Genomic DNA, 11655 nt, shown 5'->3' on the forward strand with positions numbered 1-11655 from the left:
AAAATGTAGAAAGCTGTAGTCGCTTTGGAAAACAGTCTGGCAGTTCCTCAAAAAGTTAATATAATATATAATAGGTAAGACTTTTAGAATAAATGGAAAAATGTTTGTGACCTTCAATTAGACAGTGTGTCTTAGATATGACACCAAAAACAAGCTGCAAAAGAAAAAAACAGATGATGTAAGTGTGGAGTTACCGTATGACCTGACAGGTCCGCTTCCAGGTGCATACCCAAGGGAAATGAAAACGTACGTCCACATAAAATCTTGTACATGAATATTTACGGTAGCATCATTTATAACACAAAAGTGCGAACAACCCAAATGTCTGTCAACTTCCAAATGGTTAAAGTATGGTATGGAATGTTATTTAATAATGAAAAGGAATAAAGTACTGATGCATGCAACACGGGTGAACCTTGAAAATACTATGCTAAGTGAAAGAAGCCAACCACAAAATACCACACATTGTGTGATGACACTTAAATGACATGTCCAGAGTGTCCATAATATACTTTCTACAGAGATGGAAAGTAGATTAGTGGTTTCCTGAGGCTGGGGGAGGGAGTTGGGGGAATTGGGTAGTGACTACTGGGTAAAGAGTTTCTTTCCGGGGTGATCGTTTCACAACTCTGAATATACTAAAAACCATTGAGCACTTTAAATTGGTAAATGATATGTGAATTATGTTCTGATAAAGTTGTGTTTAGGTGTCTCTAAAAATGATGGTGCAAATACTGTCTTTTACAAATCTTTTTAGTTGTTGTTCATAGTTGTTTATTTGCACATCTAGTGATTTGTCCCAAGGAAAGAGCATGTAAAAGAACATAAGCCATTTTAAAGCCTTTAATGTATACTACAAAATTACACTCCAAAAATTTTATACAGTTGTGCATTTCATTGGCCTGTTTTTTTTTTTTTTTTTTTTTTTTTTTTTGAGACGGAGTTTCACTCTTGTTACCCAGGCTGGAGTGCAATGGCACGGTCTCGGCTCACCGCAACCTCCGCCTCCTGGGTTCAGGCAATTCTCCTGCCTCAGCCTCCTGAGTAGCTGAGATTACAGGCACGCGCCACCAAGCCCAGCTAGTTTTTTTGTATTTTTAGTAGAAACGGGGTTTCACCATGTTGACCAGGATGGTCTCGATCTCTCTACCTCGTGATCCACCCGCCTCAGCCTCCCAAAGTGCTGGGATTACAGGCTTGAGTCACCGCGCCCGGCTGGCCTGTTTTGTTTTATCCTTGACAACCTAAATGAATTATTAGTGGTATTCGTCTGAGGATCCTCTGAGCCTATTAGAGTGCCTTTCTTATCGAAGGTATTCAATCAATACATGCTCTAAGTGAGGAAAACATTTTTGGTTGATTTTTGGGTGCAAATGGTTTCTTTTGATTTTAATTCATATGCCTTTGTTTATTAGTGATACTGACATCTTCTCTTATTTTATTGCCTTTGTATAACTTTGTGAATTGTCTCTTCATGTCCTTTGCCTGCTTTTCTATTGTGGTAACTATCTTCTAAAAACGTTATATAATTATTAAAAAATATGTGAGGCTGGGTATGGTGGATCATGCTTGTAATCCCAGCCCTTTGGGAGGCCAAGGTGGGCAGATCACTTGAGCTCGAGAGTTTGAGACCAGCCTGGGCAACATAGTGAGACCCCATCTCTAAAAAAGATAAATAACATAAAAATATATTAAAAGATTAACTCATTGTCTATCATATGTATTACCGATTCCCCCCCACCTTTTGCCATTTGTTAATTTTATTTATGATGATTTAAAATTACATTTTTTGGTGATCAAGTCAGTTTTTGTTCCCATTGTGATATTTTCCTTTCCTTGTCTATCACTTTCTTAGTGATAAAATAAACACAGATTCATTCTTTTATAGGTATTCTATGATTTCACTGAAAATATAATCTTTAATGTACCTAGTATTCATTTTGTTGTAAGATAAAAGATAACTTAGGTTTCTCTTATAGTTTATCAGGTATCCCACTACCGTTTATTGAGTCATGTTTTCTATTACCACTCTTAGTAAATACTGAAGTTTCACATACATTTGGGTTGGTTTCTGAGTTTTCCGTTGTCTTCCGTTGCTTTGTTTAAAGTGTATATTATTCTGACTTTCCATAGTTGAATATGGCCGAATAAGTCCCCCTTTGTTAATCTTGTTTTATTTAAAAATGGTCATTTTCACTCATTTTCCAGTTAAGTAGTTTCACTCTCTCATAGTGAATGTGATTTAACACCCCATTGCTCACCCTATTCATCTCCCGATGCCCAAATGAAAAGCTGTAGAAGACTCAGGCTCTTGTCCTGGCCCCATCATTTTCTGGCTATGTGGGCTTAGGCTAGTTATTGAACATGTCTGACTCTCGCTTTCCTCCTCTGTAAGTCAGTGAGAATCATATACTTCCTATAAGGTTGAGAGGTTCAAATGGAATAATCTGTATGGAGGCACTTGGTAAACAATGTAGTCATATGCGAGTGCTTTTTATGGTTTTACCTAAGGGGCCAGTGAGGCCCAGAGAAGTGCTGGGACCTAGGTAAGGTCACAAGCAAGTTCACGTGGAATGTATCCAGATTTAGAACCCTAGCCCGTGTCTCAGGACCCTTCCAACTGGGCTCTGCTGCCTGCAGTCCTGGGTGTGTTCTGATTAGCCTGTGCAGTGTTCTTGGTATAAGTATTTCTCCTGTACTGTCTCCTATAGGTTGTGGATGGTCATACCATTTCCCTGGTTCCTCCAGTGCTCCTGATTACCTGGAAGGGCCATTTGGATAGTGTGGCAGACATCCTGTATGTGGACGACTTCCAGCTGGTTATCAGCGCTGGCCAGGACCGGGATGTCAAGGCTTGGAAACTCTCCGGTGATGCCATTGGTATGGATCCTGCTGAAGCTCAGTGATGCCCAAGGTCCTTCCTGTCTCTGTCCCTGTCTGAACATAAGCTGGCATGAACTTCGTGCTCTGTGGGGAGGGAGTTTGAGGCCACAGCAACTGCTTTTGCTTAAATATTACAGTCTGCCCAATTGTCCATTCAGCAAACTGTCCTTCCATCCATTCACCCATCCACCCAATATTATTCACCTATTTGTATTTTTGCAAATCATATATATGATAAGGCATATTCCTTTCTTTTTTAAAGAAAAAAAAACTTGTTGCATTGTATGTAAAGAGAACCATATGAACCAGAAGGTTCAGCTTCTTGAGTTTTGAGAAAGTAAACACATACCCATATTAGCCACCATTCATATCAAGAAACAATTAGGGCCACGCGTGGTGTCTCATTCCTGTAATCCCAGCACTTTGGGAGGCTGAGGCAGGAGGATCACCTGAGGTCAGGAGTTCGAGACCAGTCTGGCCAACATGGTTAAACCCTGTCTTTACTAAAAATATAAAAATTAGCTGGGTGTGGCGGTGCACTCCTGTAATCCCAGCTGCTTGGGAGGCTGAGGTGGGAGACTCACTTTGACCTGGGAGGTGGAGGTTGCAGTGAGTTGAGAACACACCACTGGACTGCAGCCTGGGAAACAGAGCAAGACTCCTTCTCAAAAAAAAAAAAAAAGAAAGAAAGAAAGAAAGAAACAATTAGTAGAGCCATTATGGAAAACAGCATGGAGGTTTCTCAAAAAATTAAAAATAGAACTACCATATAGTCCAGCAATCCCACTACTGGATATATATCCAAAGGATGTTAAAACAGCATGTCAAAGAGATAGCTGCACTCCCGTGTTGACTGCAACAGTATTTGTAATAGCCAAGATATGGAATCAACCCAAATGTGCGACAATGGATGAACAGATAAAGAAAATGTAGTATATTCATGCAATGGAATACTGTTTAGCCATAAAAAGAATTAAATCTTAGCCCGGCCCAGCCCCTACTTGCCTGGGCGCGGGGACCCTGGCTGGTGCCGGAAAAAAAAAAAAAAAAAAAGAAATCCTATCATTTGCAGTGACATGGATGGACCCAGAGGACATAATGTTAAGTGAAATAAGCCAGGCACAGAAAGGCAAATATTGCATGATCTCACTCACATGTGGGAGCTAGAAAAAAATAATAAAGTTGGTATTTTGGAAGAAGAAAGTAGAACAGTGGTTATCAGAGACTAAGAAAGGGAGGGAGATAGAGAAGATGGGAAGGGGTTGGTGAATTAGTGGGCCCAAAGTTATAATTTCAGGAAGAGTAAGCTCTGGTGTTCTATTGCACAACACACTGGGGTGAAGATGGTTAATAGTAAGGTGTGATCTGTTACAAAATAGCTAGATGAGAGGCTTTTGAATGTTCTCACCAAAAAGAAATGATAAATGCATGAGGTGATGGATACATTAAATACTCTGATTTGATCATTATATATACAACATATATATGTACTGGAACAGCAAATTATACCCCATAAATATATACAATCACAATATATCAATTAAAAAAGAAACTGAAACTAGGAGTGCCCTTTATATCCCCACCACCTTGACCATCACATTTTGTTATACAGCAGATCTCTAGAACTTTCTCATCTTGCAGTATAGTAACTATGACTATACCCATTGAGCAGCAACTCTAGATTCCCCCCTCCCAGCCCCCGGCAACCACCATTCAACTTGCCGTTTCTATGAATTTGACTACTTTAGCTCCAATGTCTCAATCATCTGGAGGGTCCACTTCTAATGCCTATTTCTTCTCTTGATTATTGGTTATATTTGCCTGCCTTTTCACATGTCATATATACAAAAGAACCCCAAAAAACCAAACATTTCCTGGGCTTTGTATAAATGGACTGTAAAGACGTTAGTTGATATTGTTTCCCCCTAGAGCATTTTACTCTTTCCTCTGTATAGGGCTGAGCATCTCCAACCAGTTGGGGATTGAACTGAGTTGGGGTTGGATAGCAGCTTTAGGAGGACTCAGGTTGCCTCTGTCTTCCGCTTTCTCAAGGAGGAAATCTGTGTCTGTTTCAGGCTCCTCTTTCAGTGGGACTCTCTCCCAATGATCTCATTCTGATTTTCTGTACCAGTACCTACAACCCCAGCCTCCCCAGTGCTCAGCAAGTGTCCTAACAGGAAAAACAGCTGTGCATTCAGGACTCCACTAGACTTCATTCATCATGCCAGCCACAGTGGATACCAGAAGCTCTGCTGTTTTCTCTCTGTCTAAGCCAATTCGGATTCTTAGCCTGTGTGCAGACTTGGAAATGCACGCAGATGAGAAAGCAGCTCCCACTGCCGGCTTTTCTTGGAAAGACTTGTCCCTTTGCTTCTACTGTTTTCCAGTGATTTTTTTAAAAATGATTTTGTTACCTATCTGTTTTAATTTTTTTAACTTTAAAAATCCTGCAGCAGGAGACTGGCCTGCTACTCACTATTCTCTGCCCAGGAGCAGGACTTAAGTTCTTCTCTTTTCACTACCTATTTTTCACTCCAGCCACATTCCTTCCCCCACCACCCTAAATCTCACATCTGATGGGTGTCTGAGTGTTTGATGCCGTTGCCGTTTTACACACGAGCTACCTGAAGCCCAGCTGAGGATCATTTAGTCATTGCCATAGTACTGTCTCCTTCTCAGCCCACATGTGGGGCAGGATGCTTTAGGTTTAAGCTCTGAGTGTATCCTAGGGCTTCTGTCTGGCTCATCCAGATGTTTGTTGAGTACTCAGTGTTGTGCCTGGCATATGATGGGCACTCAACATTTGGGTGAGTGTGGGGCCTGAGGGTAGGGGTTGCTAGCTGACCCTTGAGGGGAGAGGGTAAGGGGCAGAGGGCTTGGAGGAGGTGGGTATGTCAGTTGTCGTTCTGAGCAGCATCTGGTCAAATCACAGGAACATTTGGCCTAAGCATGTGGAAAAGACTACAGGATGCCCATGACGGTCTTCATGAACCCAGAGCAGGCTTAGAGGAAGAGGGCAGCTCTGCTGGCACCTCCTGGAAGGCCTCCCATCTGGAGCTGCGGTGAGTGAGCACAGCTCGCCTGGTCTTCCCTGGCTTGAGGAGGGAGAGGTGGTGAGTCTTCCCAGGTCCCGAGAAGCCTTTACCTGGGTCGGGTAGAGCTGGGCATGGGTAGGGAGGGCCCTCGGAAGGCCAGAGGCTTGAGGGTTGCAGGCAACTCTACTCCACAAGTGGCAGCTGTGGGGGGAGAGCCCAGGCCCCGTTTTAGCCCAGCTCAGCTGAAAGGTTGAGCAGTGATAGGGCAAAATACAAAAACCCAAGAGCTTGTATGGGGCCCTGTGCCCAAGCCAGGCCCAGGTTTGCTAGAGCTGGCTTCCCTGCAGAGGTCATTGCTACGTAGCCAGAGGTCCCTGGCAGAGGAGTGCTCAGGCCCAAGCCCAAGGCCCTGATCCTGAGCAGACATTTGTGTTACTTCCCTGATTTGCAGGGCACGGTAGACTGCTGGCTGCTTGTTTCTCCCCCTGCAAGTGCATCCCCTACCCACTCTGTCCACTCCATCCTTATTCCTGACCAAGTCTCCAGTTATTCAGGTTCATTCAAGAACCTATGTGTTGAGATCCTACTGACTGCCAGACCTTGTGCTAGGTTCTAGAGATACAGGACATCCAGACCCAGGTCCTGCCTCAGAGAACTCACAGTTTACTCGGGGAGGTAGACAGGCAGACTCATGGCTGTAGCTTTATGTGATAAGTAATGAGAGGATTAGGAACAGGGATAGCTCAGAGGACCATCCCCATGGTTGAGTGGATCAAGTAAGGAAGGCTTCACAGGAGAGGTGATGTTGGAGTTGGGTTTTGACATTTAAGTAGGAGTTTGTCAGGCACCCATAAAATCTTTGTGGCTCCTGTGCTTCCATCAAGGCATACATGTTGACAGTCCTGTGGAGGGAGATCAAACAAGGCAAAGGCAGGGTTTGCCTGGGGCAGGGGCAGGCACGTTTAAATAGTCCACAAGGGGAGGGCCAGATAAAGCCAGATGGGATGTCGGGTCTGCATGGTGGAGAGGATAGAGTGGTGGGAGAGAGTGGCAGGGCCTGCTGGGCCAGCTAGATCCAGGCTTTGCAAATTCTCAGTCCACACAGGTTCAGTGATGAGCTCTGGGGAGTTTGGCCCTGAGGGGAGGGATGGAAGATTGGAGCGGATCAGGCCCAGGAAGGGGAGGGTCTTTCAGGGTTTCTGGGAGGGTTGCCCTGCCTCGCAGTGGGGGGATATCTTGTGAAGGAAAGGCCCCCACACTAGGGAGCAGCGGGATCTGGCCGAGGCCCTGATATACCAGCGGCGAGAGCAGGCGGCGCTGATGGACCTTCTGCATGGGAAGGCAGATAAGGAGGCAGACGCTTGGGCCAAGCTGCAGAAGATGGCCCTGGTGTCCCCATGGGCTGGAGAGCGCCCCCTGGAAGACATTGAGGACAGCTGGAGCAAGTGGGAGTCCAGGGACAAGCAGGTGAGGCTGGGAGGGGAGGGGTGCACGGAGAGGGGTGCAGGGACCCCCAACTCTCAGGCTTCACTTGGCATGGCTTCTGCAGGTGAGCAAAGTCCTGGGAGCGGCGTATAAACCCAAGGAACGCGTGAGGAACAGCAGGTTCCTGTCCAGCAGTGTGCCGTACGGCTGGATGAAGCAGCAGGTGAGGCGGGATGGGGCAGCTCCCCAGCAGGTTGGGCCGGGTGCCAGCGGGTCCTGCTTTCACCAGCAGCCACCCTTGTGCCCACACGCCCTACAGTGGGGGTGCATAGGAACCTTTGCCCTTTAACAGGATTCTGGGCCATGGGCAGCTTTTGTCCTTGAGAACAAACCTCAAGGGCCTGTGGGACAAGGTCCCCCCTGGAGTGGCTCCTGTCTATAGGATCCCAAGCATTTTCCATGGTTTGCTGGTTAGCATGTTTTCCACCCATGTCCCTGCTACCATGGTGCTCAGCAGCAGACCAGGGCATTGTGCCAGGCACGTAGTAAGAGACAGGGTAAGTGGAAGGAGTGGCTCTCCAGTGGGAACAGAAAGGAGCAGGGGACATTGGAAAGAGCAGATCCGAGCTCCATATGACGCTGAAGGCCACGTCCCTGCAGGGCCTCCCTGTCCGGGCTGGGGAGAGGCTGGCGTGACATGGATTGCTCCCAGGAGCTCTTTGCTCCGGGGCCTCACCCAGGGTCCCAGCTGAAGGCCTCATGCTCAGAAGCGGGCAGTCTGCACGCCCAGCTCACAGGATGGCCATACGCACCATAACTGGGTGGAAAGCAGGGCTGGGCACCCGGCCTGGTGCTGGGTGGGTGCATGAGCCCACAGGCTATGGTTAGTGGCAGCTACAGGCCTCTGGACATGTCTTCTTGGCCTGGGAAGACCTCAGGGCGCCTCCTTCCTAAGAGCCTGCTCTTGGTCCTGGGTGTCCCCGCTCCCCACTCTGTCCCCTACAGATCTCGCCCCAGGTCTACCGAAGCCTGCACTTCAATGAGCTGACGCCCACTCAGCAGCCCGACTTCCTGACCGGCAGGGGTCCCGACCTGCAGGACCGGCACGTCCGCCTGGTGGCCCGCGACATCCAGAAGGACCTGGTGCCCAGCAGGGAGCAGGCTGCCCTGGATACCACGGCCAGCACGCCCGCGGCCACCTCCTCCCCGTCTTCCTTGTTATCGGTGTCTGCCTCAGCCTCCAGGCTGCTGGACCCCAGCTTGCCCGCCTTCCCGAGGCCCCAGTTCTCCTTCTTGCTGCGGCCCCAGTCGGCCTCCACGACCCATTCCAGCCCCTTGGTCCCCTCCCCAGTGTCTGAGTCCACCCTGCAGAGGTCAGCGACCCCCAAGATCACTGTCTCCTCCTTCAAGCAGCCCCCAAGGCCTCTGAAGGCAACCTCCATGCCCTCTGTGAAGGGGGGCCCCCACGTCAGGTTCTGAGGTGCCGGCGCTCTTCTCCAGCCCCGCAGCAGGGCAGCCACGCCCGTGGCGAGCCTGGGTGTCCCTGGCTTTTTCCCTCCCAGACCCAGATGATGTGGCCCTTCCCCCGGCCACCCCACTCGGCCTCCCTGGGGAAGTCCACCTGTCTCCTGACCTTGTCTTCTCTTTGGCCCCCACAGAGAACCTGGAACAGAAAATAAATGTTCTCAGCTGTGGGCGTCCACAGCGACGAGGCTGGGCTGTGTGTGTGTCCCTGGCCCCTTAGGTCCCTCCTTATCTGAGACCAGTCATGTCCCCTGGCCAGGCCCTGGACAGAGGCAGAGAGGAGAGTCCCTTTCCAAGGCCACCTGGGTGTGGCTGTTTGGCTTGGAAACTTGGTTCAGCCTCATGGCAAGAGTGAGGCCCGGCAGCCATCTGGTGGGGGTTGTGGCTGTTCATCTGCCCCTGCTGTCTGTCAGCCTCCCTCATCAGCAAACACTCCCCGCCCAGCACCCCGTTCTGTCCCGTGTGCAGAGAGGCCTGGAAGCGTGGTGGGCGGCCCCCCTCCTGGCTCTGCCGCTGTCTGGCTATGGAGTTGCACATGTCCTTCCCCTCTGGCCTGGAGGCACCTGTCCAGACCGCTGCTGGGCCCTTAGCCCTCTCAGCTGCTCGAGATCCCATTCTCGGGCATGTGGGGCCTTCTAGACACTTCCCCTGCAGCCTGAAGGGAGCAGGGGCAGCCCACTAGTGCTGAGCAAGGGGGAGGTGGGCTATAGGCTGGGGGTTCTTGGGGGGTCTCTCTGACGGTCTCAGTGTCTCTCCACTGACCCTCCTGCCCAATCCGAGGCTCAGCCCGGAGGGGCGTGTGGGTAGCTCCTCCTCTCTCTCTCTCCTCTTCCATCTCCCTTTACACTTCGCAGGGGTGGAAGTGTGGGCTCCCCACTACCACTCTGCTGGCAGTTGTTTTTTTTTTTGACACAGAGTCTCACTGTGTCACCCAGGCTGGAGTGCAGTGGTACGATCTCAGCTCATTGCAATCTCCGCCTCCCTGGTTCAAGCGATTCTCCTGTCTCAGCCTTCTGAATAGCTGGGACTACAGGCATGCACTGCCATGCCCGGCTAATTTTTGTATTTTTAGTAGAGACGGGGTTTCGTCATGTTGGCCAGGCTGGTCTCGAACTCCTGAGCACTTGGTGAAGTGGCATAGGCCAGGGAAGGGCCTAGGTTCTGTCACATCACTGGGCCCTGACCACCGTCTGTCCAGGGGTCTCTGAGTCCCATCTCCGTCTGGGGGTCTCTGGGTCTCATCACTGGGCCTTTCCCACTGTCTGTCCAGGGGTCTCGTCCAGGGGTCTCTGAGTCTCCTCATGGGCCTTGTTGCCATCTGTCCAGGGGTCTCCGAGTCTCAGAGAAGCAGCCTGCCCCAGCCAGGCCTGTTCTGGCCTCTGGGGATTAGTGGATTAGCTAAAGCCTGGGGCTTGAACTGGGCTCGGCGGAGGCGCCACTCTGGGGGCCCTGCGGGCGGCTGGCGCTCTGCACCTCCGGTCCTCGTCTTGGTTGCCTTGGAGAGCTGGCTCCCACCCTGGCTGGCGCCGGCTCCTCTGCGGCAGTCCGGTGGGCGGGCTGAGTGGCGGGCAGGCGGCCAGCCTTGTGCATTGTGGACCTGGACTCGGGGTGGGTGGGAGGGAGACCTTCGTTCTCCTGCTGTTCCACAAAGGTTCCTCCCCTGCCCCTGCTGGGCTGAATCAGGGTCCTGTTGTAGGACTTGGGTGAGGTCTGGTCCCTTGCAGGGCCTCAGCCTTCTCGTCTGCGCAGAGGGGCTATTCGAGTGCACTGTGAACCATGATGCTCCACGCAGGGAACGCTGACCTTGGAGGATGGGAGGGAGTGTGGGGTGAGGGGTGGGAAAGGAGTGGGTGGATAACGGGGACCTGATCATCTGGGCAGGGGCTGAGCCACATGCAGCAGGGCCCCTTGGATGTATGACAGAACTCCCATTCACTAAGTGTCTTTCTCAGCCATCTGGGTAGGGGTGGGGTGGGCCACCATCTACTCCCTGGGACATTGCTATAAGAACCAGCATTCAACCCTCTACTCATAGCTCCGCAGAGTTGGTTCAGCCAAGCCTACCGAGACCTTAATGGCTGTGGGAAGAGTTGGGGGATGGGGCGGACCAAGCATTTTGGGGCCTGGCAGGTCTGGATTCGGGGTCAGAGCATCACTGTGACTCACTGTGTGACCTTGGGGAGCTGTCACATCTTTCTGTGTCTTGGTTTCCTCGTGTCTGGGGGAATGTTAGTTCCCACAGTCGAGGAGAGATGCAGTGACAGGTGCCAGCTGGTGTCACAGAGCATGGTGCTGATGCATGACAACACAGGGCTAGATGAAACAATGAAAGAGGCCAGACACTGCATGGAGAGCATTTCCAAGCTCGGAAAAGACAACCATTCAGTGATAATCCTGTATTGTGGTCTTTGGGTAGTAATATACAAAAATTAAATTAGGTCCCTACCTCACACCATACACAAATAGATTCCAGATGCATTAAGAAGCTTTTATACATTTATATTTTGTATGGGTTTATGCACTAAGGAGTGTATGTATATTCATATATATGTATGTATAAAATGTGTGTGTAAAAAATTAATAAAAGACCAGCCTGGCCAACATTGGGAAACCCTGTCTCTACCAAAAAATACAAAAACTAGCTGGGTGTGGTGGCAGGTGCCTATAGTCCCAGTTACTCAAGAGGCTGAGGCAGAAGAATTGCTTGAACCTGGGAGGCAGAGGTTGCAGTGAGCCAAGATCACACCATTGCACTCTAACCTGGATGCCAGAGTGAGATGCTGTCTCA

The 11655-nt window shown here is 49.7% G+C and overlaps 1 protein-coding gene across 5 annotated transcripts in view; it reads left to right on the top strand.

Annotated features, from left to right (window-relative positions):
• Positions 1–9057, top strand: part of EFCAB8 (EF-hand calcium binding domain 8) — a 74519-nt gene extending 65462 nt beyond the window's left edge. For all 5 annotated transcript variants that reach the window (XM_074406405.1, XM_074406403.1, XM_074406402.1 and 2 more), the window contains 5 exons: positions 2712–2880; positions 5816–5945; positions 7181–7385; positions 7468–7566; positions 8349–9057. In XM_074406405.1, the coding sequence (XP_074262506.1) occupies positions 2712–2880; positions 5816–5945; positions 7181–7385; positions 7468–7566; positions 8349–8822 (1077 nt within the window). In that variant the 3' untranslated portion in view covers positions 8823–9057. The remainder of the gene's footprint in view (positions 1–2711; positions 2881–5815; positions 5946–7180; positions 7386–7467; positions 7567–8348) is intronic.
• The last annotated feature ends 2598 nt before the right edge of the window (positions 9058–11655 follow it).

Source organism: Saimiri boliviensis, chromosome 9 (assembly GCF_048565385.1).
Source record: "Saimiri boliviensis isolate mSaiBol1 chromosome 9, mSaiBol1.pri, whole genome shotgun sequence".
In the NCBI taxonomy this organism is placed as follows: Eukaryota; Metazoa; Chordata; class Mammalia; order Primates; family Cebidae; genus Saimiri; species Saimiri boliviensis.